We start from the raw sequence: 27,240 nt of genomic DNA on the forward strand, positions 1-27,240 counted from the left end.
CCTAAGGCCCGCCCTCTGAGTCTCGGTACCGCGGCAGGGAGGTTCCTTGAACACACGGAGGGCGTGTATTGAGCAGAACATTTTGAGGAGTTACGGTGGCCGGGAAAGCTCAAGAAACACGAAAACGGAAACGACTCGAAGAATCGGCCGAGTGAGGAAGGCAGGATGGCCTGCAAGGCTTCATATAAATGGAAGAAGCAGATTAACTCGAGGAAGCAAAGGGAATGGAGCCCGTGGGACGCTGATAAGCTGGCCGAGAAAGTCCGGGCGTTCCAAGCAGGGTGACGGTCTACTAGGTGAAAACAAACGTACGGCAGGGTGGTGGTTGGGTACGGTGGCCTGGCTGGTTCTTTCTTAGCCGGAAGCGGCTCTTCTGAGAGGCGTGGCTTGAGCTGTCTTGCCGGATACGGTAGCTGGCGGGCCCGGCGAAGTGTGAAATCTCGCGCGATCGCGCTGGCGCCGTCGGGGACGGGGCGGGGCTGGCGGCGGGGGCGGGGACCCGGAGCGGGAAGATGGCGGCGGCGCAGGAGGCGGACGGGGCCGGCAGCGCCGTGGTTGCGGCCGGGGGAGGCGGCTCCGGTCAGGTACGGAGGCCGAGAGGGGCCTGAGGGGTTCTTCCCCACCCGGGGGGCCTCCCACGGGGCGTGTCCTACCCCTTTTCGCGGAATCCCGTGCACTGGGGGCTCCTTGCCCAGAGGGACCTTGAGTACCGGGCCCAGGCGGGCCGGGCAGTCCTGGAGGCCGGACGGTGCGGGGAGCGGGGCCCTGTTGCACGCCGGGTCCCCTGCACGCTCGCGCTGGGCGGCCACCAGGCTCATGGCTCGAGCCGGGAGACAGTGGCGCGGAGGGGCGCAGACTTCTACCCAGGCGCCCTGGTTCTCGACTCTGCGATTCAGGCTCTAAGACCGTTCTTGAAGTGGACTGGCATTCAGGGTCTCCCTCGCAGTGCCTGAGATGTGGGCAATCATTGATTGATTGGGAGTTTTCTAGCTCTGGGGAAGTCAGGTAGTCATCGTGGGTAAGGGCACGGGCGGTGGAGACCGACAGACCCACTTTACAGACGGGAATCCAAGGAAGAGCGAGACTAAGGCTCTTGTAGAAGGTCACCCAGGTTGAGTTTGGGATCCATTCCGTGTAGCAATCCAGACATTGCTGACCCAGGGTGGTCAGGACTGGGAAGGGTGTTTATGCTTTGAGCATAAACTAATCCAAGGGGTGGGGGGTTAGCCCAGGTGGTGGTGACTTCTGACCCATTACTGTTTCAACTAAACTGAAGCTGCAGAAGATACTAGTTCAGGCATCCACCCTTCAGGCATTTAGGGAATGGATGGAGTGACAGCAAGGTGCTGTCGACCCACCCACTGGGATGTCACTGACATGTGGGAGGCAGCACCGGGGAGAGGAGGTGCAGGTTGAGAGGGAAGAATGAAGCTGACTTTCTGTGTGACCTTGGACAAGTTCCTTGCCTTCTTTGGGCCTTTATTTCTCCAGTGATAAGTGGAGGGGTTGCACAGGATGGCCGGCCATGTGATGGGTCACAAAGATGGTTCCAGCTATGCCCCTGCCATCAGTGGAGTGGGAGAGAAGATTGACATGTGAAGAATTATAGTCCTGAATGACTAGGGTGGTGACAAAAGTCTGTGCCAGGGACTGAGGGAGCCCAGAGGAAGAGCAAATAGTATCACCTGGGGAGGCCACCCAGCTGAGATTTGGTGACTGAGCCCAACATACCTGGCTCAGCATCTGCAACCAGGGCCTGGCCTGGGGGCGGCCTCAGAAAATATATGTTGAGTTAACTCTAGAATGAAGACAGAGTGCCTGTCATCAGGGGCTTCCCAGTCTTGCTGAAAGATCTTTTCCCCCTCTGAGTTTCTGCTGGTTACTGGATCGGGGGTGGTCAGAGAGACCAGGGCTCAGGTTCCCTTGATTGCCAGGCTTCCAGGGACCCCCGGATTTTTCTTTTGTCTCACCTCTGCTTAAAACCTTTCAAGACTTCTTCCTTTGCCTTCAAGGTAAAGTGCAAATTCTTTAGTAGATCAAGGCCTTGCGTGGTCTGAATTTTCTTCAGGCTAGATAGATTAGTATTTCTCAGCCTCAGCACTATTGACATTTTGGGTCGGTTAATTGTGTGTTGTGAGGGGCTGTCCCACACATCGTGGGGTGTTCAGAGCATCTCCGGCCTCTGCACACTAGATGTCAGTAACACACGTACCTTTCCCAGTTGTGGCCGTCAAAAATGTCCCAGATGTTGCTAAGTATCCCCCCTGGGGGGGGGGGGGCAAAATCACCCCTGCTTGAGAAACACTGAGTGAATGGAACATCAGCCACTGTAAAGGTCTTTTATTTCCAGGAGTGTGCCTTGTTCTTTCCTCACGGCCTTCTCACATACTTCTTCCCTCTTCACCAGATCGATCCGTACTAGTTCTGTACATTACACATGTTCCCTCCCCTAGGAAGCCCTCTCTGACTCTCTCAGACTGGGTCAGGGCTCCCACAGCCCCCTGGGCTCGCCTGTCCCAGCCCTGCCCACTCTGGGTTGTACTGTCTGCCTGTCTCTTCCCCTGGACTGGGAGGCTTTGGAGGGCAGAACCAGGACTGTTTGGGTCAACACTGTGTCCCCTGCACCGCCCAGCTTGGGACCCGGCACGGAGCAGGTGCTCAGTGTTTGTGGAATGAACAGGTCTTGAGTCAGAGGCTGGGCCGAGATGGAGTTCCCACGGTGGACCAAGGCAGTCGGTGAAGATGTGCTTGAAAGCCGGTCTTCATACTCCAGCCCAGGCTGATGGTCTCAGCTGCTTCTGGGCCCCTAAGCCAGTGTTTCTGGGGATTGTGTGAGATTGGATGTGTGGGTCCCAGAGGAGGAACTGCGTCTTAGTCACTACTGTGTGCAGGGACATCACACCCTCCCCGGGCCTGTGGGGCCTAGCACTGAGGGGGCGGACCCTTGGCCGTGTCATGCTCCTGCCAGCCCGCTCCTCCAGCCAGAGGCCCAAACACGGCCCAGAGCCCTGCCCTTCATTCCTTCAGCTAATGTATACTGAGTCCCCACTACTTGCCAGGCTCCAGGCTCCAGGCTCATGCTGGGGAAACAGCTGTGAACAGAACAGAGTCCCTGCCCTTTTGGAGCTCATGTTCTGTCTAAGGGTCGGGGGGTGCGGGGTGAAAGAACGGACAAGAGTACAATGAATATAGCAGGTCAGATGGTGATAAGTCCCATGGACAGAGTAAAGCTGGAGAAGGAGATAGGAAGTGAGGAGTGGGTAAGAGGGTTGCAATTTATTTATTTATTTATTTATTTATTTATTTATTTATTTATTTAAATAATTTTTTTTTTTTTACATTTATTTATTTTTGAGACAGACAGAGCATGAACAGGGGAGGGGCAGAGAGAGAGGGAGACACAGAATCTGAAACGGGCTCCAGGCTCTGAGCTGTCAGCACAGAGCCCGATGCGGGGCTCGAACTCACAGACCGCGAGATCGTGACCTGAGCCGAAGTCTGATGCTCAACTGACTGAGCCACCCAGGCGCCCCTGAGGGTTGCAATTTAAGCAAGGTAGTCTGGGAAGGCCTCTCTGAGGAGGTGACATTTGAACAAAGACTTGAAGAAGACGAGGGAGGGAGGCATGCGGATACAGGGTCAGCAGGAAGCCTCTCGGGTAAAGGGAACTGCCAGTGCAAAGGCCCTGAGGTGGGAGGTGCCTGGTCCTACTAAGGAACAGCGAGGAGGCCTTGTGGCTGGACCCAATGAATGAGAGTAGAGAGGCATGGAAGGGGCCAGATCAGGCCAGGGCTTAGGGATCAACATGAAGACTTCGCCTTTACTCCCAGGGAAGTGGGACTCACAGGGAAGTTGCCTTTGTTTTGAGCCACAACAGATACAACAACATTCACCTGTTGTTAGTGTGGAGTCCAGTGGTTTTTAGTCCAGTTTTGCAATCGTGCGGCACCACCATCGCCACCATCCTGTCTGCATCCAGTCAGAACATTCCGGTTTCCTCTTGCAGCCACTCTCTGCCCCCAGTTGGGCTCCTTTTTATTGCTGAGTAGCATTCCATTGTGTGTATGGATACACCAGGTTCATTCATCAAGGTGGAGGGGCCTTTGGGTTGTTTTTGGCTATTACAAATAACGCCCCTGTGAACATTTGCACATTTGCACAGAAGCTTTCCCGTGTGTGTGTGTGTGTGTGTGTGTGTGTGTGTGTGTGTTCTCCTTTCTCTTGGGTAGAGACCGAGGAGTGGGGCTGCTGGTTGTATGGCAGGTGCACATTTCACTTATTAATGCTCTGCTGCATCTTTCAAAGCCGCAACCCCATCTCCCCACCGGCCCAGTTTCCTCCACACCCTCGTCAACACTTGTGACTGTCCGTCCCTTTGACTGTGGCCAGCATAGTGAAGTGGCATCTCACTGCACTTCTCTGCCTTTCTGTGGGAGGGTTTCCAGCCAGCTTGTCCACCCATGCGGGTAAGAGAACAGACCTGGGAGTCGGCCAGACATGGGTTCAAATCTTGGCCTGGCCCTCACCTTCTGTTTCTTGAACCTGAGAATCAGCACACAGCTGCTGGAAGCACTTACTTGGCCCCCTGCGCTCCCGGAAGCAAGGCCAAGCCTGAATAAGGGGACCCCGTGCCTGTCTCTGACCTTGCCTGCCCCCAGCCAACGCCTTCCGTGAACCTGTCCTCCCAGCATGCCCTTCACCCAAATGTCAACAACAGCTCCTCAGGCAGGCTCCTGACCACCTAATCCAGAGTGGGTCCCCTTCCCCACCCCAGTAGGCATCATGTGTCCCTGCTTGTTTCCTCCAGAGCACTTTTGTTTCCTGTTTACCAGCTTGAACGGTCCTGTTGGCTGTTCCGTGGGTGTGTTTTGTTCTAGACCTTGAGCTCCGTGAGGGCAGGGCCCAGAGCTGTGTGGCCACTGCCTAGTACTGAGCCTGGTGCACAGTAGATGCTCAGGAAGTCCATTTTTCACACATGAAGGAAATCTTTTCTGTCTAAAACAGACCAGTCTTTTCACAACCTGGCCTTTGGGTCAGAGAGGGGAAGTGACGTGCCCAAGATCTCACAGTCAGGAACTGTGGGGCCCTAGAGCCCCTACCTATCACCACGGTACTGTCCTGCGTGTTGGTAGATACAGGGAGGAACTCCTGCCGAAGGGGACAGGGGGTGATGAATGACAGAGAGGGGTGGGCTCAGGGCTGTGGTCGGGGGAGGCCTGGGTGATGCGGGCAAGCCCTTCAGGGAACACATGTTGATTCCACAGGTGTTTGTTGAGCCCCTGCTCTGTGCTGGGCAGTGCTCCTGCCTCACGGGGACCATGACAGTCCTGGTCCTGCCTCTTGAAGGCTGAGCGGTGAGGGGACAGAGCTGGGAGGAGGAAGAGGACAGGATCCGGGAGCCAGCAGGTGCAAGGAGAGGGGTGGGAAAGCATCCCCGCCTCGGGCCCTTCCTGCCACGACATTCCCTGCTTCTGAGCTTCTGTTTCTGAGTGAGGGTTGCTCTAGGAAGCCCTGCCTGACACCCCCTTGTCACCCTGCTGCCCATTTCCTTCCTGAGCCACCCAGACAAGTGGATTCGCCTGCCCGAGCCTCCATCTGCCCGGCTGCTGAATGGAAGCATTCCTAGTCGTGGCCTCACGGGGTAGTGTGTGCCTGTGGCTCACAGTGGCGTGGCTCACACTCTGGCCGTGTTGCTCTGTGTCTGTCTCCTGCTGGATAAGGAGCCCCTGGAGGGACAAGGCCCCGCACAGGGCCGGCCACCGAGGAGGCCTTCGGAACTGTTTGCCCAGGGTAGACCCTTTTAGATAAACCCAAGCCTTATGGGATCTGGCACTTGTCACCATGCTGCATTGTCCCCCTAGCCTGCATTGGCCCTTGCATCCTGGGCTCTGGCTTCAGGGAGCAGTGGACAGTCCTCAGAGTCAGATAGTATCTCTCCCCTTCATTTCTGCACCAGCTGCTTCCCTCACTGTCTACTCTGCGTTATCCCTTTGTTATGTTTTAAGTCTCAGCTCCAGTGCCCCTTCTTCCAGAAAGCCCTCCCTGACCTCTAGGCTGGACCAGATGCCCACTCTAGCATCCTACATCCCAGCCCTGTCTACTCTGGATCATCCCTATCTGGGGACTCTTTAGCTCCCCCCACTGGACTGTGATCCCCAGGAGGGCAGTACAGGGCCGTCTCCGTCACCTCGGTGTCACCAGCACGGAGTAGGTTTTGGGGAAGCATTTTTGTCTTGAAGGAGCAAGTTATACCACCCTTCCTGGGTGACTGTATTCATCCGTTCTCCAGTTCTTTAAATTTTTTTTCTTAATGTTTATTTATTTTTGAGAGAGAGAGAGAGACACAGAGCGAGAAAAGGGAGAGAGAGAAAGAGAGAGACACAAAATCCGAAGCAGGCTCCAGGCTCCGAGCTGTCAACACAGAGCCAGATGCGGGGGCTCAAACTCACAAACTGTGAGATCATGGCCCGAGCCGAAGTTGGACGCTCAACCGACTGAGCCACCCGGGGGCCCCGAAATGTTCTCCAGTTCTTGATCAGGCACCACTCTGTGCTCAGCCCTGTGCCGGGCCTTGGCGCGCAGTGGTGCCTCAGGCGACACCCTCCCTCCTCACCTGGTCTCCGTTTCCTGCAGGTGGCCAGCAACGGCAGCATCGGGAGGGACCCGCGGGCGGAGACCCAGCCCCGGAACCCAGCACCCCAGCCAGCGCCCAACGCCTGGCAAGTCATCAAAGGGGTGCTGTTCAGGTGAGCAGGTGGGGCTGCTTCTGGTCATCAAAAAAAGTTCACATAAAACATAAGAAAGGAAAAAGCCACCGGGCATAACCATTGGTGGTGACTAGGGTTTTCTTTTACTGTGGTAAAATATGCTGTTGTTGTTGTTATAAGTAGTCTCCACACCCCATGTGGGGCTTGAACTTACAACCCCGAGATCAAGAGCCACATGTTCTATTGACTGAGCCCACCAGGCACCCCAATATGTCTTTTTTGAGATTTTATTTTATTTGCTTTAAATGTTTATTTATTTTTGGGAGAGAGAGAGAGAGAGAGGGAGAGAGAGAGCAGGGGAGGGGCAGAGAGAGAGGGGGACAGAGAATGCCAAGCAGGGTCCGTGCTGTCAGCACAGAGCCCGATGCAGGGCTCAAACCCACGATCCATGAGATCATGACCTGAGCCGAAATCAAGAGTTGGCCACTCAACCAACTGAGCCACCCCACGCCCCTTTTAAGATTTTTTTTTTTTTAATTATTCTTTTAAATGTTTTATATATTTTTGAGAGAGACAGAGATAGAATGCGAGTAGGTTATGGGCAGAGAGAGAGGGAGACACAGAATTCGAAACGGGCTCTAGGCTGTGAGCTGTTAGCACAGAGCCCGACGCGGGGCTCGCACTCACGAGCTGTGAGTTCATGACCTGAGCCAAAGTCGGACGCCTAATCGACTGAGCCACCCAGGCGCCCCTAAGATTTTATTTGTAAAGATTTTTTTTTTAAACGTTTATTTATTTTTGATAGAGCACAAGTGGGGGAGGAGCAGAGAGAGAAGGAGACACAGAATCTGAAGCAGGCTCCAGGCTCCAAGCGGTCAGCACAGAGCCCGACACGGGGCTCAAACCCACAAACTACGAGATCATGACCTGAGCCGAAGTCGGACTCTTAACCGACTGAGCCACCCAGGCGCCCCAAGATTTTATTTTTAAATAATCTCCAGACCCAGCGCAGGGCTTGAACTCACAACTCTGAGATCAAGAGTTGCACGCTCCACCAACTGAGCCAGCCAGGCGCCCCTAAATATACTATGTTAAATTGCTAGGGCTGCTGTAACAGATAGCTCAGACTGGGGGCTGTAAACAACAGAAATGTATTTTCTCACAGTTCTGGAGGCTACAGGTCTGAGATCAAGGTGTCACCATGATAGAGGTTTCTTCCAAGGTCTTTCCCTGGCTTGTAGATGGCCATGTTCTGTGTGCGTACATGGTCTTTGCACTGTGTGTGTCTGTGTCCTGATCTCTTCTTATAAGGACACTCACTGGTCATATCGGATTGGGGTCCACCCAGTGGCATCACTTAGCTTCAGCCACCTCTTTAAAGGCTGGATCTCCCAGTACACTCACTGGGGGTGACTGTACTCGGGGTTAGAACTTCAACTTAAGAATTTTAGGGTGGGGGGGGGCGTAGTTTAGCCACAACATGTACATTACTACATAAAATATGCCAGTGCACAGTTGTAACAGTCACTCCCATGCATGTCCAGAACTTCATCTCCCCAGAGAGAAACTCTGTATCCATCAAGCACTAACAACCCCAGTAAGCACAAACCCCGGCTGTAACAACCCCTGGCACCCATCATTGTATACGTTCCATCTCTCTGAACTTGACTGTTACACTTACCACGTTTAAGTGGAGTCATACAGGCTGTCCTTTTGTGCCTGGCTGGTGGTGGGTCTTTTTATGTGTGGCTTCATGTGGCCAATTCCTGGGTAGTGGGAGCACATGGCTTGCCTTCTGGAAACCTGGCCTGTGACCAAGGCCCTGGGGAGAAGCTGAGTGGGGTCAGGGAGATCTATCTGAGGCTGAGTTCTATGACTGCCCACCTAGACCTGGTGACAGTCTGCCTTCTCTGATCTGGGCCCTTTTTGCCCATTTGCAAAACAGACATTTCTTTTTCTTTCCAGAGAGGTATTTCAGCAAAATGTTCAAGAGACAGGCCATGCATTTAGGCAGGCACTTTCTCTCCTTATCAACTATAAGAAATTCCGCGGCAGAGGGGCGCCTGGGTGGCGCAGTCAGTTAAGCGTCCGACTTCAGCCAGGTCACGATCTCGCGGTCCGGGAGTTCGAGCCCCACGTCGGGCTCTGGGCTGATGGCTCAGAGCCTGGAGCCTGTTTCCGATTCTGTGTCTCCCTCTCTCTCTACCCCTCCCCCGTTCATGCTCTGTCTCTCTCTGTCCCAAAAATAAATAAACGTTGAAAAAAAAAAAAAAAGAAATTCCGTGGCAGAGTTGTTTATTTAATTTGTTATTAGGTTTAAAAAAAAATTTTTTAATGTTTCTATTTATTTTTGAGAGAGAGAGAGAGAGAGAGAGACAGAGTGTGAGTGGGGGAGGGGCAGAGAGAGAGAGAGAGACAGAGAGAGAGACAGAATTTGAAGCAGGCTCCAGGCTCTGAGCTGTCAGCACAGAGCCTGATGTGGGGCTCGAACTCACGAACCGTGAGATCATGACCCAAGCCGAAGTCAGATGCTCAACCAGCTGAGCCACCCAGGCGCCCCTAATGTTTATTTATTTATTTATTTATTTTAATTTTTTTTTCAACGTTTTTTATTTATTTTTGGGACAGAGAGAGACAGAGCATGAACGGGGGAGGGGCAGAGAGAGAGGGAGACACAGAATCGGAAACAGGCTCCAGGCTCTGAGCCATCAGCCCAGAGCCCGACGCGGGGCTCGAACTCACAGACCGCGAGATCGTGACCTGGCTGAAGTCGGACGCTTAACCGACTGCGCCACCCAGGCGCCCCAAATGTTTATTTATTTTTGAGAGAGAGAGAGAGAGAGAGAGCGAGCGCGCGCGTGGGGGAGGGGCAAAGAGAGAGGGAGGCACAGAATCCAAAGCAGGCTCCAGGCTCTGAGCTGTCGGCACAGAGCCCCACGTGGGGCTCAAACTCGTGAACCGCGAGATCATGACCTGAGCCGAAGTTGGATGCTCAACCGACTGAGCCACCGAGGTGCCCCTGTTAATAAGGTTTTATTTGAATTGGGGTATAGGTAACATACAATGTAATATTGTCTTTATGTGTACGATACAGTGATTCCAGACTTAATACATCACCCGCAGCTCATCGCATCAAATGCACTCCTTAGTCCTCATCACCTGTTTCCCCCTTCCCCCACCCACTTCCCCATCAGTTTGTTCTCTAGAGTTAAGACTCTCTTTCTTGGTTTATCTCTCTTGTCTCTTTTTTTTTTTCTCCTTCTTACTCGTTTGTTTCTTTTTTTTTTTTTTATCATTTATTTATTTTTGAGATAGAGAGACACAGCATGAATGGGGGAGGGTCAGAGAGAGAGGGAGACACAGAATCCGAAGCAGGCTCCAGGCTCCGAGCTGTCAGCACAGAGCCCGACGCGGGGCTCGAACTCACGAACAGCGAGATCATGACCTGAGCTGAAGTCGGCCACTTAACTGACTGAGCCACCCAGGCGCCCCTTGTTTTGTTTCTTAAATTCCACATATGAGTGAAGTTTTATGGTATTTGCCCTTCTCTGACTTACTTTGCTTAGTATTATAACCTATAGCTCCATGTCACTGCAAACGGCAAGATTTCGTTCTTTTTTGTGTCTGGATAAGAATCTGTTTACGTGTGTGTGTGTGTGTGTGTGTGTGTGTGTGTGTGTGTGTGTGTGTGTATCTCATCTTTATCCACTTACCTGTTAATGGACGCGTGGGCTGCTTCCCTAATTTGGCTAGTATAAACAATGCTGCTATGACATCGGGGTGCATGTATCCCCTTGAATTAACGTATTTGTATTTTGGGGGTATATACTCACTAGTGCAGTTCCTGGATCGTCGGGCAGTTCATACTGTTTTCCACAGTGGCTGCACCAGTTTGCATTCTCACCAGCAGCGCGTGAGGGTTCCTTTCGCCACATCCTTGCGTAGCAGAGTTGTTTAAAACAGTCCTCCCCTTGGCCAGTACGTCCTTATGGGGCTGTGGCCTGCTGCAAGGGAGCCTGGGAAATGTGATCTTTCTTCTGGGAAACCGAGCGCCCCGTGGAAAGCTGGGGTTCTGTTCCTGGGGGCGAAGGTGGTTGGGGTGGGTTAGCTGCTTGTCTCCTCCATGCCGTCGTCCTCGTTTTCCCCTCGAAACTCATTAGTAATACACGCTTCCTGTAGAAAGCAAATTCAAACAGTACAGATGCATAGAGAGAAGAAAGTCACACAGAAGTGTGTTAGGATTGGTGGCCGTCCTGTAAACGCACACCTGCGGTTTGCCTGAGGTGACGCTATGTGAAGATGCTCATAGACAGTTGTTCAAAATAGAGGAAAATGGGGAACGGACTGCTTGTCCAAACCAGAGGCTCGGCTGCTGAAACGTGGAGGGGGGCAGGTCCCCTCCAACACCTCGGCCCCCCCGCCTCCCTGCCGTGTGCCTTCGCTGGCCGAAATACCCTCTCGTGCCTGAGTTTCCGTCTCGGAGGAGGGAATCCTGACAGTTCGCAGGTCATGACAGGGTGCCAAGAGGTCTGTGTCACCTGGAGACAGCGGGAGCTGGCACCCGCTCAGAATTGGCCAGGGTTGCTTTTGTTTCTGAGGGTTAAAAAACTGAGATAATATAAAGAGAAGCAGCTTAAAAAAAAAAAAAAAAAAAAAGCAGCCCACAATCCCAGACAGTCACCAGTCACACTTGGGTGTGGGACAGGCCTGCCTGCCTAGTGTCTTCCGAGGATGTCACCCAGGATGCGGAGAGGCTCTGCAGGAAGGAAATTCCCCACTGTTCCGCCCAGACACTTGGGCGCCATCCCTGACACGCACCCGAGCCTCTTCCACTGCGGCCTCTGTTCCCTCCATTCCTTCTCCGTTCCACTCTTCCCCACCGGGTCCAGTTAGGACCTAGAATTTTCTTCCGTACCATCTTCCTTATTGCGTGCTCCAAGCAGCTGTGAATAAAGATTATTTTTATCTTTCCCTTCACTTTTACATAAGACTAGCCTATTTTCCCCAGTTTGGCACCTTGATTTTTTTCATTAACAACATATCTTAGAATCTTCCCACATCAGTGCATACGGCCGCTTCCCCTTCAGATAGATATTTTTTAATATGGTCATAGCTTAGGCACATTTCCTTCCTTAGAACCAGGCAGCACCAAACGTTAGCCGGGGTGAGTGCCTGGAGACCATGTCGCCTGGAATTCTTTTTTTTTTTTTTTAATGTTTATTTATTTTTGAGGGAGAGAGAGAGAAACAGAGAGCAAGCAGGAGAGGGGCAGAGAGAGAGAGAGAGAGGGAGACACAGAATCCCAAGCAGGTGTCAGGCTCCGAGCTGTCAGCACAGGGCCCGATGTGGGGCTTGAACTCCCGAACGGTGAGATCATGACCTGAGCCGAAGTCCGACGCTTGACCAGCTGAGCCACCCAGGTGCCCCTCGACTGGAATTCTTAAGGTGGGGTCCAGGGTTTGTTTTCAGGGGCCCGTGAATTCTTCAAAGCTTCGAGCAGATGGCATAAGAATGGAGTTTTTTGGGGAGAGTGGAGTCCAGTTTTCAGCGCGTCCCCACATGATGCCAGTGGTTACCTGGAGTGGGGGATGGGATGGGATGGGCACTGTGTGGATAGATGGATGGGGTGGAGAGTTTTCATTATTTGACTTTTCACGTATTTAACACTCTTCTGAACCCGTGAATGCAGGATACTGACGTGGGGTGGGAGAGAAGATTTACTGTCTCTTTTATTTGCTTACTCCGGTAGGCTGAAAAGCATCAGGTGAACACCAGTCCCCTCCAGGCCTGTTGTTGTAGGGTAGGACTTCCTGGCCTGGGATGTGTGGAGGGAGGGGTGTGTCCACGAGCCGTCTGAGAGGACCCACAAAACTGTGGGTGTACAGGTACACACAGGTGCTGTTCAGGAGACGAGGGATCTGGAGTTCTCCAAAAACGTCTGGTCCAGTCTACCTCCTTTTACACGTGGGGCTTCCTCCAGGAGCCCAGAGGAGGGGTGGGACTCCTGAGGCCACACTAAGCCAGGGCAGAGCTGCTGGTGGGCATCCCTGCTCCCACACGCTCCCTCGGCGTAATTAACCAGAATGGGATCCTCTCTTGGAGGCGGAGGGTTCCCCAGAGATCGCCAGTTCCAGACCTTCCTCAGCCGTGTGCGTCAGGGACTTCTTGCGGAGGCAACAGATGGCTCAGCTGGGCCATCGCCCCTGAGACCCCAGACCCCAGGGCTCCATAGCTGCTACAGGCAAAGACAAGCCTCTCTGCCCAATCATGCCCTTCCGTGTGGTTTGGGGCCCACCCACGCTAAGATTCCCTGGTAGTAGTTTTCCATTCCAAAGAGTTTTGTCTGCCTTTTTCCTATGATGAAACTAATAACATCTGACACTTTTAAAGTACTTCCTGTCTGTGTATCAGGCTTCATTCTAGGTGACGTATATATATATCATGGGTGTGTATGCATATGTACTTATAGACGGATACGGGTACAGAGCTGTATTCATGCATTTAATGCTTATAAACGACCCTACAAGGTAGGTAGTGTTATTATCCCCATTTTAACTGTTGAGGAGACAGAGGCCTGGGGAGGTTAAGTCTTGCCTGAGGTCACACAGTTGGTAAGAGGCAGAGCTGGGCTTCAGGTCCGGGTATTGCAAAGTAGAGGCTGAGCCCTTAACCTCTGCTATATTGCTTTTCATACCTGTAATTAATAAGTTCCTGTCTCATTTAATAATTACACAGCAGCAGGTGTCTGAGAGACCTGAATTAACACAAGTTTTTTTAGAAGTTGTTTATTTCTCTCTCATGTACTATTCCAGACATAGGAAAACCAGGATTCTGTCATCTTCTGCAACCCAGATTCCTTCCTGCCTTTTTTCTACCGTCAATAGGTTTTGCCCCTTGTCTGCAGGGCCCAAGATGGCTGCTGAAGATCCAGCCATCACATCCACATTCTAGGAGGGAAGCAGAAATCAAGGAGGCCTATTCTTTCCCTTTAAGGACACTCCTCCAAAGCCCAGCACAATACACGGTGTTTACATTTTATTGGCCAGGACTTCACCTTCTCTCCATTTCTAGCTGTTAGCGAGGCTGGAATTGTAGTCTTTATTTAGGAGTTCTCTTTTTGAGACAAAAGGGGAAGACAGATATTGGGAAACATCTAGCAATCTGCTACAATTTTCTTTGGGGCTTTTCTTTTGTTCGTTAAAAGACAAAAAAAGAGGAGCGCCTGGGTGGCTCAGTCGGTTAAGCGTTTGACTTCAGCTCAGGTCATGATCTCACGGTTCATGGGTTTGAGCCCCTCTTTGGCCTCTGTGCTGACAGGGCAGAGCCTGGAGCCTGCTTTGGATTCTGTGTCTCCCTCTCTCTCTGCCCCTCCCCTGCTCATGCTGTCTCTCTCTCAAAAATAAATAAACATTAAAAAAAAAATTCAAAACAAAAAAATATTCAAAACAAAAAGCCTTAAGAAGAAAGTAAAAATCCCCTAAGGATAACCATCAGTCATCATTACTCTATTGGTGGTGATCTTTTTACATGTTGATTCGTATAAATGCTGGGGTTTTTTTGTTTGTTTTGTTTTTTTAAGTAGGTTCTTCTCCCAACGTGGGGCTTGAACTCGCAACCCCCCCCCCCCCCCCCCAGATCAGGAGTCGCATACTCCACTGACTGAGCCAGCCAAGTGCCCCTGGTTTTTTTTATTTAGGATTTTTAAGGCAGTATTGTGTCTTGTGGCCTATTGTTTTTGTATACCTTCCCCCTACTCTCCCAAACCAGGAAATCCATTTGAAAGTCTGATGTGTATCATTTCATACCTCTCTCTCTCTCTCTGTGTGGTTTTGGGTTTTTTTGTGTTTCGTTTGTTTGTTTGTTTTTTAAGTAATCTCTACACCCAATGTGGGGCTAGAACTCACAATCCTAAGATAAAGAGTTCCATGGTTTTCTGACCAAGCCAGGCAGGTGCCCCTTTAGAACTTTTTCATCTTCCCCAACTGAAACACTGTACCCATTAAACACTAACTCCCATTCCTTCCTCCCCCTCAGATTTGTTGTTTTTTAACATGTTTTTTTTTTTTTTTTTTAAATTTTTTTTCAACGTTTATTTATTTTTGGGACAGAGAGAGACAGAGCATGAACGGGCGAGGGGCAGAGAGAGAGGGAGACACAGAATTGGAAACAGGCTCCAGGCTCCGAGCCATCAGCCCAGAGCCCGACGCGGGGCTCGAACTCACGGACCGCGAGATCGTGACCTGAGCTGAAGCCGGACGCTCAACCGACTGCGCCACCCAGGCGCCCTTTAACATGTTTATTGTACAAAATTGGAGTCCTATTCTACATAGTTTCCTTCTCTTCCTTGCTTTCCATACTCGCCTCTCTTCTCTTTTATCTAAATTTTTTTTTTTTTTTTTTTTTTTCAACGTTTATTTATTTTTGGGACAGAGAGAGACAGAGCATGAACGGGGGAGGGGCAGAGAGAGAGGGAGACACAGAATCGGAAACAGGCTCCAGGCTCTGAGCCATCAGCCCAGAGCCCGACGCGGGGCTCGAACTCACGGACCGCGAGATCGTGACCTGGCTGAAGTCGGACGCTTAACCGACTGCGCCACCCAGGCGCCCCTCTTCTCTTTTATCTAAACAAAAATTTTTTTTTTATGTTTATTTATTTGGGAAAGCACACACTTGCGTGAGCGGTGTAGGGGCAGAGAGAGAGGGAGAGAGAATCCAAGTAGGCTCTGTGCTGTCAGCACTGATCCCAACTTGGGGGCTCGAACCCATGAACCGTGAGATCACGACCTGAGCTGAGATCGAGAGTCAGATGCTTAACCAACCGAGCCACCCAGGCGCCCCTCGCCTTTCTCTTTTAATAGTGTGTCCTGGAAATACTGCAAAGTCAATGCTGATTCTAAGGCTGTGTAATACTGCGTTTATTCAGTTTTGTGAATTGAAAATAGGACGCCAGCGTGTTTGTTTTCGTGTCGTTTTGGTTTTGTTTCTGTTTTCTCTGTCGTGTTACTGAATATACGGTACTTCTGCCTCAAAGTAAACTCTGTCCCCCACGTGAGGCTCAAACTCATGACCCCGAGGTCAAGAGTCACGTGCTGCCAGCATGGTACTTTGAAAGTTCTCTTGGGGCCCCTGGGTGGCTCAGTTGGTTAAGCGTCCGGCTTCGGCTCAGGTCGTGATCTCACGGTTTATGGGTTCGAGCTCTGCGTCCGGCTCTGGGCTGACAGCTCAGAGCCTGGAGCTTGCTTGGGATTCTGTGTCTCCCTCTCTCGCTCCCCCTCCCCTGCTCATGCTCTCTCTGTCTCTCAAAAATAAACATTAAACAAATAAAGCTCTCTTGATACAAATTTTGAGGTTTTTTTTTTTTTTTTTAATGTTTTTTGACCGTTTATTATTGAGAGACAGAGAGGTAGACCCTGAGCAGCGGAGGGGCAGAGAGAGAGAGGGAGACACAGAATCCGAAGCAGGCCCCAGGCTCCGAGCTGTCAGCACAGAGTCCAACGTGGGGCTCGAACTCACAAACCGCGAGATCACGACCTGAGCCGAAGTCGGATGCTTAATCGACTGAGCCACCCAGGTGCCCTCAAATTTTGAGGGTTTTTGTAACAGATTCTGCAACATCAGAGTTAAGTTGTTGTGAGCATCTCAGAATTATTTGTAGGAATAATTTCAGACCTAGGATGAACATATTTTCTCCAGGAGGACATGCTGTCCATCCGCTGGCTGCTGGGGGCATCAACCATCCGAGGTCTCTTTGCACCAGGTGATTCCTGAGGAGGGCTCGGCCTCACCTGCCTCCTGGGTCCTGGGTGCGGGGCCCTGTGGGGTCTTAGTTTCTCATGTGGTAGGCCTCTGGTTACCCGGTGTGGGTCTTGGCTAGCATTTCTGTTACCCACCAGAATACCTGGCAAGTGTCCTCAGATATAAAAAGAAGCTTCTGGTAGTGTTTCATTTCTCTTGTTTCCAGTCTTCCCTTCAGTTTTTGCCTGGTAAATCTACAGTCTTGTTCATTCTTCAGTGTGTTTTTGTTTTTAATTTAATTTTTTAATTTGCATCCAAATTAGCATCTAGTGCAACAATGATTTCAGGAGTAGATTCCTTAGTGCCCCTTCCCCATTTAGCCCATCCCCCCCTCCCACAACCCCTCCAGCAACCCTCAGTTTGTTCCCCATATTTATGAGTATCTTATGTTTTGTCCCCCTCCCTGTTTTTATGTTATTTTTGTTTCCCTTCCCTGGTGTTCATCTGTTTTGTCTCTTAAAGTCCTCGTGTGAATGAAGTCATATGATTTTTGTCTTTCTCTGACTAGTTTCACTTAGCATAATACCCTCCAGTTCCATCCACATAGTTGCAAATGGCAAGATTTCATTCTTTTTGATTGCCGAGTAATACTCCACTGTATATATAGACCACACCTTCTTTATCCATTCATCCATCGATGGACATTTGGGCTCTTTCCAGACTTTGGCTATTGTTGATAGTGCTGCTATAGACATGGGGTGCATGTGTCCCTTTGAAACAGTGCACCTGGGGGCACCTGGGTGGCTCAGTCGGCTGAGCGTCCGACTTTGGCTCAGGTCATGATCTCACAGCTCGTGAGTTCGAGCCCTGCGTCGGGCTCTGTGCTGACAGCTCAGGGCCTGGAGCCTGTTTCGGATTCTGTGTCTCCCTCTCTCTCCGCCCCTAACCCACTCGCATTCTGTCTCTGTCTCTCTCAAAAATAAACATTAAAAAAAAAAAACAAAAAAAAAACAGCACACCTGTATCCCTTGGATATATTCTTCAGTGTTTTTTTTTTTTTTTTAATTTTTTTTTCAACGTTTATTTATTTTTGGGACAGAGAGAGACAGAGCATGAACGGGGGAGGGGCAGAGAGAGAGGGAGACACAGAATCGGAAACAGGCTCCAGGCTCCGAGCCATCAGCCCAGAGCCTGACGCGGGGCTCGAACTCACGGACCGCGAGATCGTGACCTGGCTGAAGTCGGACGCTTAACCGACTGCGCCACCCAGGCGCCCCTATTCTTCAGTGTTTTTAAGAAAATGTATTTACAGGGGCTACCTCAGGCGGTGGAGATTGTAACTCTTGATCTCGGGGTCGTGGGTTCAAGCCCCACGTTGGGTGCAGAGATTATTTAAATGAATAAATAATTAAAACTTAAAAAAAAAGTATGTATTTACATATATTCGTACATAAACTTGATAAAAAAAAAACATACATAAGAGAACCACGAGCAGAATATATCTTTGTTACATCAAGATACATAATTATGTATAGAAAACCAGCATTGATATATGTTCTTAGTATGTTAATTTTTACTAATCTTTTCCAAGTTGTTTCCAACCGCAGTGTTGGCCTGAATCGCCTAGCCCAACATTACTAAAACTTGGGACTAACCCTTGACTCATTGTCTGCTTCTCAAGTACTTCAGTTGACTTGAAGTTCTAAAATGTGGCTCTCAAAGGTGCCGTGCCTCCAAAATGCTGAGGTTCTAGATTCTTAGGGTCCTCTCACTTTGGGGTCCCAGGGGCCTGGCGTGTTAGGTTTCCTAGGTCTGAGGTTAGAAGGTCCAAGCCCTCGCAGCCCCGCAGCCACCAGGGCCTTTTGGGAAACGTGGGCAGCACCCCAGATACGGCCTCTGGGGGCATCTTGTCTTCCCAGCAGCCCAGGGGCTGCCTTCTCAGGGGCCCTCCCTGCACCCTGCTCCGCCACCTGCCCCGGGTCAGGCCCTATCTAGCCCGTGCTGAGTCTGGAGGAGGTCAGGCAGACCCACGTTGCAAAGAAGAGGCTTGGGACTCACCACCTGTCCTGCTTGCCTCCTCAGGATCTTCATCATCTGGGTCATCAGCAGCTGGTTCCGCCGAGGGCCGGCCCCTCAGGACCAGGCGGGCCCCGGAGGAGCCCCACGCGTCGCCAGCCGCAACCTGTTCCCCAAAGACACTTTAATGGTAACCGCCGTCTGGGAGGCCAGATTCGGGAGATGACGGTGTGGGGGAGGGTGTGAGGGAGGGGCGTGAGCAGTTGGGACAGACAGGTCCCTGGTCACTGTCGGCCGCGCACGGGTCTGGGCTTGAGGAGCTCCGGGTCCATTCTCAGCCCATGAGACCTGTGTCAATCTAGCAACACGCTTAAGGAAAGAGTAAATTCTGGTTTTGTGGGGAAGAGAGACATCAGAGGTTTCACGCAGTTGTTCGCAAACGCTTTTAACAGGGACTGTACGTATTTCAAAAGTCTGCTTAGGTTTCAGAATTGCGAAGAGAGGTGTGCAGGGGACGAGTTGGAAAGAAACGGGAGGGAGAGAGCGAGGAGCCCAGCAGAGGGGGACGAGGGACACGCGTCCTGCAGGATCCCGAGTGGCCGGGGTTCGGGAGCACCCGCAGCCAGTGCTCAGACCCTGGTAACCCAGACTCCTCCCGCCTTTGCGCTTCCCCGCAGCTCTGGGATCCCCGACTAAACAGAGTTCTGGTTAGCGGGTGCCCGCTGCTCAGATGCGCTTTATCAGTGGGCCTCTGGGGCTCTGGACAAAGATGGCCATGGGGACTTGTGAAGGGAGGGCGCTCTCCGAGGCCTGGTTTCTCCACTTCCCTGGTGTTTTCAGGGACCAGCTAACCCTCTTGCCGCTCTGACTGTGCTTTATTCACAAGCCTGCAGAGCTCTGACCAAGAAGGCTGTAAGAGACTGAGAAGGGAGAAGATAATTCCGGAGACTTTGATCCCTTCTGACCCCAAATTCATTCATTCATTCATTCATTCTTTCTTTCTTTCTTTCTTTCTTTCTTTCTTTCTTTCTTTCTTTCTTTCTTTCTTTTCTTTTCTTTTCTTTTCTTTCTTTCTTTTCTTTCTTTTCTTTCTTTCTTTCTTTCTTTCTTTCTTTCTTTCTTTCTTTCCTTCCTTCCTTCCTTCCTTCCTTCCTTCCTTCCTTCCTTCCTCCTTCCTTCCTTCCTTCTTCCTTCCTTCCTTCCTTCCTTCCTTCCTTCCTTCCTTCCTTCCTCTCTCTCTCTCTCTCTCTCTTTCTTTCTTTCTTTCTTTCTTTCAAGAAGTGGGGCTCAAACTCACTCCCATCGCTGGCCGGCCAAGCCAGTCAGGCACTGCCCCCAGATTCTAAGTGGCAGGCTGGCCGTTCTTCGGCTGTTTCTTGCTCATGGATGCCACAGGCTCGGAGCAAGACAGACATGGTGGCGGGGGAGGGTTGAGAAAAAAGAACATTTATTCTAGCAGCTGCTGTTCGTCACCTGCCCCCTTTCCTCTCCCTCTGCAACACCGGGGGTATCGGTGTGCTGCCGGCTCTTTATCCCCCAGCCTTCAGAGGCTCGGCAGCAGCCCTGAGCCCCCTCCCCGCCCGCCCCCCCCACAGAACCTGCACGTGTACATCTCCGAGCACGAGCACTTTACAGACTTCAACGCCACGTCAGCGCTCTTCTGGGAGCAGCACGACCTCGTGTACGGCGACTGGACCAGCGGCGAGAACTCGGACGGCTGCTACGAGCACTTCGCCGAGCTCGACATCCCGCAGGTGGGGGCAGCTCCCGGTTTCTTCCGACTCCCGGTCCCGCCGCCGAGTGCACGCTCCAGGCCGGGCGCCGCCCTCCGTTCTCACGCTGCGTGACCACAGGGAGGTCCCCGAGGTCTCTGGGCCTTCCTTGGCCTCCCCATCTGAAAAATGTGGGTGGGGTTGAAATTGGCCTGGGATCCTCCCAGCTACCTCTAGGGTAGAGAGAGAGCTTAGGTGACGTACGAGGTCAGACAGCTCGTGAGCGATTCGAGCTCAGGCCGTCTGGCTCTGGACTCCGGCAGCCGCAGGTCCGCATCGGTCTCCCCCAGGGAGCCTTCCTTGACGCTCAGGCTCGGGCAGCTGGCCTCCTCTGGACTTCTGCATCCAAGCCTGCCCGCTCTGGGTTGTCCCTCCCAGGGCTGGTTTGGTCACCACTGTGTCCCCAGCCCTGCACAGCGTGGGGCCGATACCTCAGTGACTACGCGTGTCAGTGAAAGTAATGGATCAGGGGACCAGTGGGTGGGGACATCTCTCTGGGGCTGCCCTGTCTTTCATTTCTCCCCAGCAGGTCTTCTCCTCAGCCCCTGGGTGGTGGGGGGGGGGGGAGTGATGTCTGCTCTGGCTTGGTGCCTGGAAGTAGGGTGCGTGCACAGTCTTTCCGAGGCGGGTAGGGTAGCTTGCAGAGGAGTGGCTCGGCCGAGACCTCAGGCCCAGCCCCCGGCCCCGTCCTCGTCCTTGCCATGAGACCCCAGGAAGGCCGAGGGGGCCGCAGGTTGGGTGGTGAGAGCTGCTCCGCAGCGTCCAGTCTAACCCTCCTTCCCAGCTTCTTTGCGGTGGGGGGAGGTGGCTCGCTTGTGCCTGATTTTGAGTTACTACATGCATTTCCCACTCAGGGCCGCAGGGGAAGCACCGGGTTTGGTCAGGAGCCTTTGCCGGATTTTCCACGGGAAAAGCAAGGCAGGCAAGGGAAGCAGCTTAGGATTGGCTAGTTTGGTGGGCTCTGGGCTGGAGGGGTGGTCTCCAGCGGTGTGGACCTGGTGCTGGGTGATTCAGGGCAGCTTGGGGTATGAGATTGGGCAGATCAGGGGAGTGGGCAGGAGTGTGGGCTTGGATGGGTGGGTGAGTTGTTTGTCTCTAGGAATTAGTAGCCCTGGGAGGGGCGGCCTCTCCCCAGCCAGGGGAGACCCCCCCCTCCCCAAGATGTTGAAACAATAAAAATACACAAAACATAGTTAACACAGAGGTGGGCTTAAAAGGCAGGGAAGCGACGGGGACACGGTGTGGCCAAGTTAATCCAAGCTCTGCTTGAGGAGCAGACGGGCCTCAGGCACACGACCACCGTCTTGGGTTTCCTCATCTGCGTCAGGTGGGAGTGAGAGTAGTCCCCTTCCTGGGGAGATCGTAGGTGACAGACAGGCACAGGCAGAGAAGGGGGGGACACAGACGGTGACAGAGCCACACGGGAGCCCACAGACTGGCTTCAGATCCGCTTATTCACCACATGTCACATAACCCTCCTCGTGAGGCCCACTTGCCTCATCTGGAAAATGGGGCCAGTAACACCACCGCTGCGTCAGGTGTATGTGGGTTACTTACACGCGCGTAACTTGGAGGTCACCAGTGGCAGTGACCCTGCCTTGCTGCCGGACGGGTTGGAACTGCTGGCGTTTCTTGAACTGCTGCCCCGTGCCCGAGTGGCCGCGCCGGGGGCTCTCGGGTCACTTTGGCGCTCTCGTAAGCTCAGGGATGGCCGTCTGCGTCGTGCAGCCGGGCACTGAGGCGCCGCCAGGTGGAGCCCAGGGTCACACAGCCAGGGTGCGTTCGAGGCGGGGCTCGGACCTGCGCGTGTCTGACATCAGTGGCTTGCTCGCGGGCGCCCGGCCACGCCGGCCCGCGCCAGCACTCGGAGCAGGGACCTGGAGCCGGGTGCCGAGAGGGGCCTCAGCCCTTCCTTTTCCCCTGTCGGTCTGCCTTGCAGAGCGTCCAGCAGAACGGTTCCATCTACATCCACGTCTACTTCACCAAGAGCGGCTTCCACCCGGACCCCCGGCAGAAGGCCCTGTACCGCCGGCTCGCCACCGTCCACATGTCACGGAGTAAGCACCCCCACCGTGCGGCAGTCCCCCCAACGCCAGGCCCACAAGGGCAGGCAGGAACCCCAGCCGGGGGGCGGGGGGGGGGCGCGGCTGGGGTGGGCAGGCCAGCTCCAACCGGGAGCTGACGGGGGAGGAGTCAGAGAGCAGGTAGGGAAAGGGACTTTTGAAAGTCAGACGGGCTTCCTAGAAGGGGAGGGCTGGGGGAGGGCGGGGCTGGCTTGTGCCCGCTGCCAGGCCTGGTGGGAGCGGACGTTCCAGAATGGTCTGTGAGGGAGCAACAAAGAGTAAGCAGGCTGAAGCCGGGAGGACACTTGGGGCTCATCTCCTGTGTGGCGTCTGTAACCGCGCGAACGGGTCTTGCGCAAACGCACCGCCCTTCGGGGGTCCTGTGGGGTGGTGCCTGGCTCCCAGGGTGTTCCCGGGTGAGTGTGCTGTGAGGGCCACGCGGCTGGATGAGGCACCCCCCTCCCCGTCCTCATTCTGGCCGGCCAGCCGTCTGGCGTCTGGCTGTTCACCAGAAGAATCCCGACTCTGGATAAAACCCAGGGACTCCGAGTGACCCCGACAAGCCCTGGGGGAGGGCCGGCCACTTGGGACTTCCGACGTAGTCTGACCAGGGTTTTTCTCTGCCCGGGGCTTCATCTTAAACTTCAACTCTTCTTGCGCATACGTGGCTTAAAATCCAAATAATTCAACAAGATGGCGCAAGTCCTGTCTCCCTTCACCTCTCCCCCTTCCCACTCCCCACAGCCAACTGCTTTCAAGCTCCGGTGGCCGTTCTTCGGCTACTTGTTGAACCTCCACAGTTCCCGATTAACCGGGTGATGCCGCGGTTTCTTGGTTTTTCAGTTTTAGACATTTTTCTTCGCTTCCTGTTCTGGAAGAGAAAACCCTAATACAGGAATAAGATTTTGATTACGTTAATATTCAGTGGCATGGCTTGTTTGCATCTGAGCCACATGGTGAGCAGAGTTATTTTTCCCTTCCGGTCCAACTTCTCATTTTGCACGAGCTTCATCGTGGTTGGCGTCTTTTTGCTCCCACTTTGTGTCTTTGTCCTGGAGTCCACCGTGTCCTGATTGGCCGCCTGGTGGGACTCTCTCACCGTACTTGGGCTTCAGCAGATCTAGAAACTCCATGGCTCCCTCAGGAAGTTCCGTTCCCTTCTTGTGAGTCTCGTGTGCCCACCTTGCTTTTACTTCATCGCGCCTGGGGATTGAGTTCAGATCCCTCCGGCTGTTTTTGTGTGGGGCAGTGATAGATGTACGTCTCCTCGTGCGGGTTAGGTCTTTGCTAATTTTGGAGGGTACAGAAATATCCCAGAGGACCATCTGATTTTTTCATTGTCACCTGTACTGGGCAAAACAAAAGGTCGATGACCCTGTCTCAGTCTCCAGAACTGGTTGGCGGAAGTCCCCTCGTGTGTGCTGAGCTCTGCCGTGTGCGTGTGTCTGTGGAACATGATGTGTGGCATCCGCCAGCGGGATCTGGTGCAGGCAGAGGCAAGCGGACGGAGCGTGGCTTGCGTGGGTGGACTCCACAGGTGTGGCCCTGGGAGTGGGATTTGTTGGGAGCTCCGGGTTAGATGTGCCGGACACCTCGGAGGCTGCCTTGAACGTGGCCCAGGAGGGGGGCGGCTCGCCCGCCTCTCATTCGGCCCCGACCGACGCCAGTGTTATTTTCTGGGGTTTTGCCTCTTGGTGAAACGTGATCCGTATTAATGTGCGGCTAAGGTCATGTTTGTGGTCAGCGTGACACGTGTTGGCGTGGTCTGCAAAACAGCATCTGTAGCCCATGGACCTGAAAAGCCCGCTAGGACCCTCCAGGCCTCCCTTCCCAGCCTCGCAGCTAGGACCCCTTGGAGCAGGGGCTTGGAGGGACTCGAGCTGGTCCCACGTCAAGTCCAGGGGGAAGAACGGGAGTGTGGGATCAGAGAAGTCCCCTCTGTCTCTGTCCCCAGAGGGCCAGTAGTTAGGGCACAGAGGAGGATGGTGTCATAGAGCTAACAGCAGCCACAGAAGTCCTTTACGTTTTCTAGTGGCCACTTAGTGTTAGCAATAGTTTTATTGAGGTCAACACGTTGTCATTTCAGTGTGGGATCAACGGGGAAAATTGGTGAGGTATCTTTGTCTTTGCCTTAAGTTTGTTTTTGTTTTGTTTTGTTTTGTTTTGATGTTTTTATTCTTGAGACAGAGACAGAGCTCGAACAGAGGAGGGGCAGAGAGAGAGGGAGACACAGAATCCAAAGCAGGCTCCAGGCTCTGAGCCGTTAGCACAGTCCGATGTGGGGCTCGAATTCATGAACTGTGAGACCTTGAGCCAAAGTTGGACACTTAACCGACTGAGCCACCCAGGCGCCCCCCACCTTACCTTTTGAAGTCTCGTGTGTGTTATGTACTCACAGCAGATCTCGGTCTGGCCCAGCCACATCATCAGTGTCCACAGCCTCCTGTGGCCACGGACTATACTGGCTGGTGCCGTTCCGGGAGCTGTAACTGCGAGAAAAGGGGACTCTTGTCCCCCACGGAAGGCAGGGCCATCTCATGTTATAGGCCATTTTGCGTGCCACCAAATCATAAAATGCCACCTGAGCCGAAGCCACTCTCCTTCTGGGGCCAGGCCGGATACGGCTCCTCCCTTCCCTGGACAGCCTCTCCCTGGAACAGCAGGGCACGTCCGCCTGGAAGGTTCCCTCCAGGATGCCCACCCTCAGGTGTTTCCTGCTCCCCCTGGACATGGAGGGAGGCAAGGTCTCCAATGAATGGACGTGGGAGGAGTGGTGGGTGATGTTGACGCCGACAGGGAGAGCAGCAGGCTCTGGCCTGAAACCAAAAGCCAATTCCCAGAAGCCTTTTCACACTTGAGCTCATCCATAGAGTCCAAGAGTCCCGAGCCCTGGTTCCGAGTCGGTGAGAGGGATCTGGGCTGGTGGCTGGTGTTAATGTGACGGGCAGGGACCCTGTAGAGCAGGGAGCCACTTCCCAGCGGTTCTGCCAAGAAGGGGTGGGGCTTTGAACCCCATTCTCCGGAGGAGGGACTGAAGCCCAAGGAAGCGATGTAGCTCACGGAGGTCCCTCGGGGAGCCGGAGCCGGGATGTGACCCCAGAGCCCCCGCTCTTGGCCCGCTCCCTTCTTTTGCATTTCCCCCTCTCTCCCCGGCCCTCGGGCAGGAGGGAGTCCTGGGAGGGGCGGGTTGCCGTCGTGCCCCCACGAGGAAGAGCTGAAGAGTACAGGGCCAGGGCGGAGGAGGGGAGACGGAGCTCAGGAGGGCACCGGCGTCCTCTTCCTGGCAAGTCTTGGCAGTCTTCCGGGCAGGGTGGCAGGGAGCCCGTAGCCAACCTGGCCTCTGCAAGGGGAAGTGAGGTCCACTGCCGGCTGGGGATTCACAGCCCCTCAGTATCTCTCACATTGGTGGCTCCAGGCCTTCTCCAGAACTGTCCCACAGCCCCCCCGTTTGTGTCTCTGGGTTCTACTAGTTGTCAGTCCTGGGGTTGGCAGACCGGACGACGCAGCGGATGAGCCAGCCGACGGGGAGGTGAACTTGGGGCCGGGGCAAAAAGTGGTGGAGGAGACAGAAGTGGCAAGGAGGGCGGCTGGACGGCCTCCTGCAGTGGGGTGGGCAGGGAAGCCTGTGGAAGGGGAGCATGTCACCAGGGACCTGAAGGGTACAGAGGAGCCAGGCGGGAAGGTTCCGACCACGGCGGATGCGTGCCGGGGAGATGGAGCGGCACCTCGGAAGGCCCGGGGTTGGCAGGTGCGAGGAGAGAGGAGTGAGGGGGGCGAAGGCGGGAGGTCGGTGCAGCCGTGGTGAGCGTGGCAGGCGCCCTGCTCCAGGAGCGGGAGCCTTCGGAGGCTCTGGAGCAGCTGCACGTGAGCTGATCCTTGGTTCAAAAGGATCGCTGCCTTGTGGAGAGAAGGTTATGGGGGCAGGAGCGGGCCACCAGGGGGCTGGGAGGAGAGGGTGGCCCGCGGGTGGGAGGAATGGTTGGATGCGAGGCACGTGCTGGGTGGGGAGCGGCCCCGGGGCGGCCGATGGGACGGACCGAGCGGATTCTGGAGAAGGGCCACTCCAGGGCTTTGCCTGGGGCGGTATGGCAGATGTTGGCGTCGCTGTGAAGTTGGGGGATTGGGCGGCAGGGTTTGAGAGGGCAGTTGCGGCTCTCGGCCACTGTTCTTGCCCGCTGCGGGCTGGAGGCCAGCGCGCGGCTGTTGGTGGGCAGAGGTCCGGTGTCCGGCGCCGGCGGGTCTCATGTCCCCCCTCTTTCCTCGCCCCCCCCCGCCCCTCCCTCCCAACAGTGATCAACAAATACAAGCGCCGGCGATTTCAGAAAACCAAGAACCTGTTGACGGGAGAGACAGAAGCTGATCCAGAAATGATCAAGGTAAACGCGAGCACAGCTGTCAGATCTTGGGGGAGCACCTGGCCTTTCACAGCCCAGCAGCCGGCGTCCGCGGGTTCCCCTGTGGCACTCCCACTGAGCCGCTGTGGGGGCTTGGTTGGGCCACCTCGCCTCTCTGTGCCTCAGTTTCCTCTCTGGAAACCGGGTAAGGAGTCGGAGCTACCTCTCAGGCTGGGGAGGACTCCGGGCAAGCATACAGCAGTCAGCACCTACGGAGCAAGCGTTCTGCCCGCTGAACACGCGCGTACTTAGACGCTTCTCACCAGCCCCGCCGGGAGGGTCCTGTCACTGTTCCCATGTTCAGACCAGGAGACTTGCCGGGGTGTCACAGTCAGGACCCGGCAGGGCCCAGATTCACACCCAAGCAGCCAGGCCCCAGGGCTCAGACTCACCCTGGCACAGAGTAGGCACCTGATGATGTGACTCTAGCAGGAATACTCCCTGGCAGGCTGGGGTGCTGGGTTGTTAACCCGTGATGGGCGCCAAGACCTTCCTTTCTCTACAAGCTGGTCCCTGGTGAGAGGGATGGTCCCCAAGCCCGGAGGCTGCGTGT

The 27,240-nt window shown here is 53.9% G+C and overlaps 1 protein-coding gene across 1 annotated transcript in view; it reads left to right on the top strand.

Annotated features, from left to right (window-relative positions):
* The first annotated feature begins 480 nt into the window (after positions 1–480).
* CLPTM1 (CLPTM1 regulator of GABA type A receptor forward trafficking) overlaps positions 481–27,240 on the top strand; it is a 33,033-nt gene continuing 6,273 nt past the window's right edge. The window contains exons 1-6 of the mRNA XM_086690068.1: positions 481–584; positions 6,634–6,746; positions 18,525–18,648; positions 20,054–20,212; positions 22,170–22,287; positions 26,584–26,669. Coding sequence (XP_086546194.1) covers positions 513–584; positions 6,634–6,746; positions 18,525–18,648; positions 20,054–20,212; positions 22,170–22,287; positions 26,584–26,669 — 672 coding nt within the window. The 5' untranslated portion in view covers positions 481–512. The remainder of the gene's footprint in view (positions 585–6,633; positions 6,747–18,524; positions 18,649–20,053; positions 20,213–22,169; positions 22,288–26,583; positions 26,670–27,240) is intronic.

The sequence above is a fragment of the Puma concolor genome, chromosome E2 (genome assembly GCF_028749965.1).
Source record: "Puma concolor isolate L17-30 chromosome E2, mPumCon1.1.hap2, whole genome shotgun sequence".
NCBI classification, from domain to species: Eukaryota; Metazoa; Chordata; class Mammalia; order Carnivora; family Felidae; genus Puma; species Puma concolor.